This window comes from Rhinichthys klamathensis, unplaced genomic scaffold (genome assembly GCF_029890125.1).
Source record: "Rhinichthys klamathensis goyatoka isolate OS25496 unplaced genomic scaffold, OSU_Roscu_1.1 h1tg000121l_1, whole genome shotgun sequence".
Classification (NCBI taxonomy): Eukaryota; Metazoa; Chordata; class Actinopteri; order Cypriniformes; family Leuciscidae; genus Rhinichthys; species Rhinichthys klamathensis.
In genome coordinates, this window is record NW_026606658.1 from 4,804,717 (window position 1) to 4,813,720 (window position 9,004).

Genomic DNA, 9,004 nt, shown 5'->3' on the forward strand with positions numbered 1-9,004 from the left:
ACTTTAAATTCAGTAGCACCTGATTTTTTAGTTTGTCTTCAATGATGGTTAGAATTAAAAACCATTTAGGTAAATGTTGTGATAACTGTTGCAATCTGTTCAAAAGATGAATGGTCATAGCTGAGGCATTTTACATCGAAATCTTTATTATATTTAGTCATGCTAAGCTGAAAATATGTATTTTTAAGGGCTAAATGGAATTGTAAGGAAGGAGTAAAAATATTTTCTTTACGTCCCTGCCGGCGCATCAGTGTCTTTGTGGATCACAAAGGAGTCGTTTCATTCGTGGGATTGACTTGAGCATGCAGTCACCAGGCTCGACTGGGTCTTTTTCTGTATTGTTAGTTCTTGTCTTTATTTTGCTCTGACACACTGAGAAAACAGGATTTATCAGGCATGACAATCAGATTAGTTCCTCGGAACATTCCAGCATGATTTCAGGTTCCAGCTAGTTTGTTCAGGTGTATGTACTGTAACACACATACGTACATGAAGAGGAATACTCTGGTGTCCTGCATACACTGTACATGTGTGTTGCGAGATATGCAAATCACTTCACATATTTTGATCATCATCAAACCTGTAATAGTGCAGATTTGACCATCTGAAACTATGCAGTCAATGCACTTATTCACTTGACTGACATGGTCTGCATGTCTCAAATGACATGTCAAACTCCCATGTGACCCCCATTCAGTGTATTTAATGTTTCTACATGTTTGAAACGTCCTTTGACACTGAATGCCCTCAGCCAGATTCCAGTGACTGTGTCCTGGCTGACATGTACTAGGGTCTCATCCTTTAACCTTTAAAATGGCATTACAAAATCTCCACCCTCTCTATGTGTAGTTTTTTTCCACTCTGCAACACGGAGCACAAACTTCCCCCTGTGCAAAACAAACTATCTGTGCTGGGGCAAGTCTCTGCAATCACTGCGATTCAGATATCATCATTGTGTGCATGCTCATCCTGAGGTGCTTGGCACATCCCTAGAGTCTACTAACACTCAGCAGAGTTATCATGTCCTCTGGCTTGTTACGTACAGAAATCAGCAAATCTGAACGATTACTTGTGACATGAGTAATGACTGCTCAAAATTCAGTTTGGTCATTACAGGAATAATTTACATTTTGAAATATGTTAATAGAAAACTGTTATTTTAACTTATAGTATTTCACAGAATCAGTTTGGTCAAATAAATGCAGCTTTTGTAAGGAGCACAAGAGTCAAAATCATTAAACAGTTTTACAGATCCCAAAGTGTAGAACAGTATTGTCCATGTTCTAAGTAAATGGAAGTATGGGGATGAATTTCCATTCAAATTTTAAATAATCATAATAATTCTCATTATTTTCAGTGGTGATGGTTGTTAGATTTTCATTATTGTAACCATTGTTTTCTGTTTTGCAATAAATTAGTTAAATTGTATTCTGCATTACAGAAATTAGATCTTTTTGCATTATGTAATGTGAATTGGGGAGAAATATGATTAAATTAGCTAATATAATAGATATCAGCCATGCCAGGCTAACTTTTCGGGAAGTGGAATAAATAATGCTCCCAGTTTGGGAAAAAAGATGGTCAAATGGAGGTCCCTTGAACTTGGACCTCAATATATCAGAATGAATATATGTTGTGGTGATTCCCAAGAATCTCCCCTTTACAAACTCCAACTTTTTTCTCTTTTTTTTTTGCGTGCTGTATTTATGCGTTTATGTGAAATCACTGCAGAATTAAATGTGGTCCTGTTTCGACCAAAACTGTTAGTCGGGAGCTCCACAGGGTCATTATTCATGGTCAGGCTGCTATAGAAAAACCTTTAGTCGCTCATGCCAATGCCAGATGTCGATTTCAATGGTACCAGGTGAGGAAATCTTGGGCTAAGGAAAATTTGAAACCTGTATTGTTCTCTGATGAGTCCACCTCTCTCTGTGTTTCCCACATCCGGGAGAGTTACAGTGTGAAGAAGCCCCAAAGAAGCTTACCACCCTGGCTGTTGCATGCCCAGAGTGAATCACAGGGGTGAATCAGTGATGGTTTGGGCTGCGACATCAGGGCATTCCCTATTGTGCTTGTTGGGCTCATCACAGCCAAGGACTACCAAACCATAATGGAGGACCATGTGCACCTAATGGTTCAAACACGGGGTGCCATGTATCAGCATGATAATGCACCAATACACACAGCAAGACTTGTGACAGAATGGTGTGATGAACATGAAAGTGAAGTTGAACATCTCCCATGGCCTGCACAGTCGCCAGATCAAAATAGTTTTTGAGTCACTTTGGGGTATTTTGGAAGAACCAGTCAGAAAACATTTTCCTCCCCCAGCATCACCTTTCGGTTTCATTGTACAACCGTGTGTGTGTGTGTATGAGGGCTCAGAATGTTGATGTGCATGTTGTTAAGGGACAGCTTTTAACAGTTCACCTGAGGCTGCTGTCATATTTACCTGCACAAATGTTCTGCCCTGAACACTCCCTACACCTAGACCTATATTCAGCCATCTCAGGAATGGAGCAGAGAGCAGCTTGAGCTATAAATGCGGCCCAGTGCCGTATGTTATTGTTGTAAAGGTCTACAGAAAGGTCAGGCCCTCAAGGTCCCATAGATCAGTTATCAGCTTACTGTCTAACAGGCGTGTCGACCCCTTCACACCACCACTTTAAACAGCCTGGCAATTTATAAAAGAGTTTAAACAAAGCATACAAAAATGTGAAATATGGTCTAATAGTTTTTTTTCCCCCTTCATCACTCCAGAGATCTGAAGCTGGATAACATTCTTTTGGACGCTGAAGGCCACTGTAAACTGGCTGACTTTGGCATGTGCAAAGAGGGCATTCTGAACGGGGTCACGACCACCACCTTCTGCGGGACCCCTGACTACATCGCACCTGAGGTACAACTTGTAAATCATAATAGACAAAACCAGCAGCTGAGGTGTTTGATATTATTTTTAACCTCATTCTTGCGTTCTTCTTGTTCAGATCCTCCAGGAGTTGGAGTACGGCCCATCGGTGGATTGGTGGGCTCTGGGTGTCCTCATGTACGAAATGATGGCCGGTCAGCCTCCGTTTGAAGCTGACAATGAGGACGACCTTTTTGAGTCCATCCTCCACGATGACGTGCTTTACCCCGTGTGGCTCAGTAAAGAAGCCGTCAGCATTCTGAAATCTGTAAGCGGCCATTTTCTTGAAATCTTTTCATTTGTTTGTGTATGTGGTTTGTGGTTGGCCCATTTATCATTTCTTATTCAACATCTGTTCAGAATCTTTTCTCTTCCTGCAGTGCATTGAGCTCCACTATATGGTCATGCACCTGGCTGCAATTTCCCTCAGACCTCTCCAACCTTCCTCTGTTCATTTTACTCCCTTTTGTTCCTCATTCATCCCTCTGTTCTGGTACATTTACCTCTGACTTACAAATACACTAATTTTGTGGCATATTTGAAATCTTTGACAGGATATTATGTGATTTCTTTCCTTGTGTCTAATGTTTGTGCACCAAAAATTCATGAATTGTCAGAAAAGGCTTTAGCAACATAACCTGAAAGGTGTTGTAAGCTGTTTTAGCCGCTTTGCTAATTTCCACCAGACTGATTTAGAACATTCAAAGCCAAACCGCATGGCCTCTCAGCAAAACCCGCCCTCCAAAGACATGTCCTCCAACCCGATGTCAGCAAACATGCATAATGATTGACAGGCAGAGAGGGTTTCTGATTGGCTAGGTTTTTGAGTAACACTTTATAATAAGGTTGATACATAGGTATCATGAACTAACAATAAACAAGTTAACAACCAACATTTTTTTGTATATATATACTGTTGCTCACAGTTTATGTTCATTATACACTTTATTGTACACATTATTATATGACATAATTAATAACAATTATTTACCATTTTAAATACTATACATAATTGTAAATTATATATATATATAAATGTATAATTTTATTATATATTTTATATTTATTTTTATGTGTTCATTTTTATTTTAATACAGTAATATATTATATATTGTTCAAATGTGGTAGTTAAATATGATATACTGTTAAAATGTATTAGAATGTATAAAAATGTTTTAAAATGAATAAATGTTATTAGCACCTTATTGTAAAGCGTTACTTTTTTGTATTTTGCTAAAAAGGTTGTTGTTTCCATTTTTATTTTTCCATTTTTGCTGTTAGAAAGACAATTGTGATTTCTTCAGGACTTTTTTCAGTGATGTCTGCCTTGCATTGCATGTGTGGAATTTCACAAAAATTGTTTACAGCTCCTTACACACACTGTTCATATTTACCACTTCTTTGTGAATTATGTAAAATGACATTTATTCCCTTTCCTCAGTTCATGACAAAGAACCCGGGTAAGCGCCTGGGCTGTGTGGTGACCCAGGGGCTGGAGGAAGCCATCAAAGTCCATCCCTTCTTCAGAGAGATCGACTGGGTCCTGCTGGAGCAGAGGAGGGTCAAACCCCCCTTTAAACCTCGCATTGTAAGCATACATGCTTTCTCATACATTGAACTCAATCCTGTAAGCGCACCCATTTCTATAGAGCATGACACTTGCAATGGCAAGGTTATGGGTTCGATTCCCAGGGAAAGCAAGGACTGATAGAAATGTACTGCACTTTATATACCTTGAATGTAATGTAAGTCACTTTGGATAAAAGCATCTGTGTCTACTCAATTAATGTAAAATGTAAATATAAATCACAAAATGCTTTTAATGACACAGCGTCACAACACGCCTTTTTTTTCTGCTAAATGCTCCGATACAGCATGTGCACATTGACTTTATCTCTCATGTTCCTCTGTCTTTACTGTCTGTGGTCTAGACTGAAAGTCGGATGCCACAACGGCACTTCTCGACTTCTGCTTTCCCATGGCGGGGGGAAGGGCTGATGGTGTTGTGTGTATGCGCGTATGTGTATATGTACACAAGTGGGTGCTTTAGATCGAAAGGTCACAGAAAGTTTGAGAGAAACGTGACCGCCACTTGCTCTCTTGCCCTCTGAGTAACATTGAGCCGGTTGTTCTGTCACCACGACGGCTTACCAGCAACTCTCTACATTTACATACGCACCTGTGGCTTTTAACTGAAAGTCTCTAGGCAATTTCTTAGAACAGCACCTGGGTCAAAATATGATCCTTAAAGAGTTAGTTCGCCCAAAAATGACATTTCTGTCATTAATGACTCACCCTCATGTCGTTCCAAACCCGTAAGACCTTCGTTCATCTTTGGAACACAAATGAAGATATTTTTGATGAAATAAAATTTCTGAACCAGCTATAGGCAGCAACATTATTGGAACATTTAAGGCCCATAAAGCTAGTAAAGACATTGTTAAAATAGTCCATGTGACTAAAGTGGTTCAACCTTAATGTTATGAAGCGACGAGAATACTTTTTGTGCGTAGAAAACGAACAAAAATAACGACTTTTTTCAACATTTTCTTTTTTTCTACGTCATTCTTAGTGTTTACGTTGTAAATACAATGCAGCACTTCTTGGTTTTACGTCAGAACGCTGGCTCATTATTGGCCGATGCTGTTCAAGTGAGCATCACGACGCATGTGTGTGATGCTTGCTGACGCAGGAGCTGGCCAATAATGAGCCGGCGTTCTGACGTAGAACCAGTAAACACTTGTTTTATTATTATCATAATATAAAGGGTTAGTTTACTCAAAAACTTCTGTCATCATATACGTATGTCATTCAAAACCCAAAAGACTTTTGTTCAACTTTGAAAAACAAATTTATATTTTTAAAAAAATCTATTTTTAAGTAAATCTTTTGTTTACAGTATTTGATCTGCTCAATGTATGTGGATAGATCAATGTTGCATGTGGATAAAAGCCTAAATTAAAACTGCTCCTTAAAGTTAAAGTGTTTTTTCAGAATATTTGGATTAAACTCCAATTAATATGGATTATTTTTATGATCTTTTTGAAGCATCAAAGTTTTAGTGGAATGGACTTTCAATGGAGGGAAAGAAAAGTAGTATTTGTGTTTCGAAGATGAACGTAAGTCTTATGGGTTTTGAACGACATGAGGATGAGAGAATTAAAAACATGTAGTGAGCAATGCCTTTAAAGTTGATCCTCAGAAAACCTTCATACAAACATGTATCTATCTCTCTTTTGCTATAGAAAACCAAGCGCGATGTCAATAACTTCGACCAGGACTTCACTCGCGAGGACCCAGTGCTCACGCCAGTTGACGATGCAATCATCAAACAAATCAACCAGGATGAATTCAAGGGCTTCTCCTACTTCGGAGAGGAAGCTTTGTCTTAAAGCCCAACTTGACATCTGTCAGCTTAAATAGAAGTTAAACACACCCACAAACACTCAAAAACCCACATCGCATCGCAATACATGAACACACAATCCACAGATGCGCTGAAGATGGGGCTCATACCAGACCAGAGCAGAACGGCCAGTCCCTGTGGTTCACTTCCCCTTTACTGCTGTTTTTGCTCTTTTATTCTTCTCTATATCTCCAAAAAAGAAAAAAAGTACTGCATATGGATCTCATCCCAGGCCTCAACGAGTTTGACAACCAATCAGAAAACGAATGTTCTCCAGAGCCCAAGAAGGAAGGGTTGGAACGCACTACCTTAAACCAAAATTGACCATACCAATGATTGTACTACCATTTCGGACACTGGTTGGGTTTTGGTAATCCCCTGATGGAACGGTTGTGCCCTTGAGGAAGAATTTACCCTGCATACGTGACAATGAGACATTCTGTGCTGTGCAGTCAAATGCCTTTTTGTGTATTCAGGTGACATTTTGGGAGCAATTTTATAAAATATACAAAGACATTTGTAGTATATATATATTCCATCACAGTGTTTTCAAGGTTCATTAGGAATGATAACCTGCTGTATATGGGTTGTGTTACGAAGTGTCGGCCTGAGTAGGTGTGTGCATGACATGTATGTGTCCGTGTGCATGTGTTTGCATGAATGAGAGCGAGAGGCCTTTGCCCCTTCTGAAGCTCTACAGGTGTTTTCATGTTGTTTTGCAATTGCTTTTCATTTGTAAAGACTGTGGTGTGCGTGTGTGTGTGTGCCGTTTCCCACCGCTATGCATAAGATGGTATAGTTGTGGGAAGACAGACGTTTTGTACAGAACGTAACATGTACATAGTATTCGCTCCAAAAGCCTGTGAAAGCTTCTTAGAATAGGCAATCGTTTGCATGGTCTTGCAAATTGTGTCGTTATTGAGTAGCATCAGTTTATGGAAAGACAAACATGTTTTTGATATCTATGTGCAATACCCTGAACAGATTTCCCCCCAATTCTTTTTGAATTTTTCTGTTGTTTTTTTTTCTCGTGTGTGCTGATTTTCTCGTGTTCCATAGGTTAGAGCTTCACCAAAGGCTTTCACTCTCTCTCTCTCATGCTACTCTCTGCCATTCTCGTGTACATAGTTTTCTGAATTACATAAGCTGTGGAATGTAGTGGAAAATGTGTGCGCTCTTAATTTATTCAATTTACATGTAGCTATACGCTTCCTTTTTGTGTCAACAATTCAATCGTCTTTTTGTGTTACTTTATTTCAGGCGATTAAGCCTTGTTACACACCGTAGATCTTTCAAACTATTCAGTCTCGTTTTAAAATTTTGTGAACCCCATGTATTTGAATCATTTACTTGTGCAATGTGAAAGGCTCTAAAGTAGAGGTGAACTAAACGACAAGGGTACATTTCAGGCGTACTAATTAAAACCTTCTGGAATGTGATGACTTTTGCTTTAGCGATTCAATGGCGATCTGAAGATGTGTTTTATTGTTCTTTTAAGTGGTTGCTGACTTTAAATGTTTATTTCCGTCTGAAGTTTCTTTTTGTTTGGAAATGTTCCGTTGCTTTTTTTAACCATGTCTGTGGGTTGATTATGGTAGCTAGGTCAATGTTGCCGATTGTCTTTGAAGCCTTTTCTCTCGCAGGCACTTCCTGTCTGTCGCCCTCACTGTATCATGCCAAATGTCTCGTTCAGCTTTATTTTCTCCTGTTGTTTCCTTTTAAAGTGTAAAGGAATTAACTTGATGTATAGGATGCATCCATGGTCTGTCTTCAAAGTCAAAACAATAAATAAACTAAGAATTACCTCTTAAAATAAGTGCAAAGATTTCTCTGGCTGAATATTGAATATTTGCGCATACAGTATTAAAATACATAAATGTTTCATATGTATGATAGTTCTGTATTACATACATCTGGTATTGGACTTTAGTTTCTGTATGGTGAAGCTTCATGTGCACAGAGGTATTTCTTTTCTGGATACACTAGCGTTATCTCATTGTAAGCATTTTACTATGTGCCAAATGTACTGTCATCTAAAGGATGTGAATGTTTAACCTATTAAACCCTAAGATGTATGAAAAATACTGTGTTTTGTTGTGATATGTTGAAAGAGTATTATGTGCACACACCCATACAGAGGAAACAGAACATCAAATTGCAAAAGTAAAATATGTGAGTAGAGATTACTTGTAAGTCTAAAACTGTAATAATGTCCTCACAAATATAGTGAAACATTAAAAACTGACTTGTAAGGACATTTAAAGTGTTTTATTATTATTATTAAAAATATATATGTTTTTGTTTTTGTTTTTGTTGAATGATTCACAAATCAGCCAAGTCGTGTTTAAATCTGCTGAAACCATGCAACAGGTTTCTCAGAGTTTTTTTTTTTTTTTTTTTCAACAATTCTCACCAAAAACAGTGTCAATGAGCTGTTCTCTCGCTAATATGGTGAAACCAACATGCAAATGAGTGCATTATTGCAATAGGTGTGATGTAAGCAGTTCAACAGTCATTTAAAGAAAAGGCCTGAGCTTAGAGATGCAAACTTTTCAAAATATGTGGCTTTCTCTAACCGTTCTGATACACTATTAAAATTAAACCATTTTGATACACTCTTAAAAATAAAGGTTCTTTATTGGCATTGATGGTTCCATGCATGGTTCTTTAGATTATTAAAAGGTTCTTCA

At 38.2% G+C, this 9,004-nt stretch overlaps 1 protein-coding gene across 1 annotated transcript in view; it reads left to right on the plus strand.

Annotated features, from left to right (window-relative positions):
• The window catches only part of prkcea (protein kinase C, epsilon a), a 65,373-nt gene extending 58,676 nt beyond the window's left edge, over positions 1 to 6,697 (plus strand). Inside the window, exons 12-15 of the mRNA XM_056255613.1 lie at positions 2,761 to 2,899; positions 2,988 to 3,176; positions 4,350 to 4,496; positions 6,154 to 6,697. Of these exons, the coding sequence (XP_056111588.1) occupies positions 2,761 to 2,899; positions 2,988 to 3,176; positions 4,350 to 4,496; positions 6,154 to 6,300 (622 nt within the window). The 3' untranslated portion in view covers positions 6,301 to 6,697. The remainder of the gene's footprint in view (positions 1 to 2,760; positions 2,900 to 2,987; positions 3,177 to 4,349; positions 4,497 to 6,153) is intronic.
• Positions 6,698 to 9,004: the final 2,307 nt, after the last annotated feature.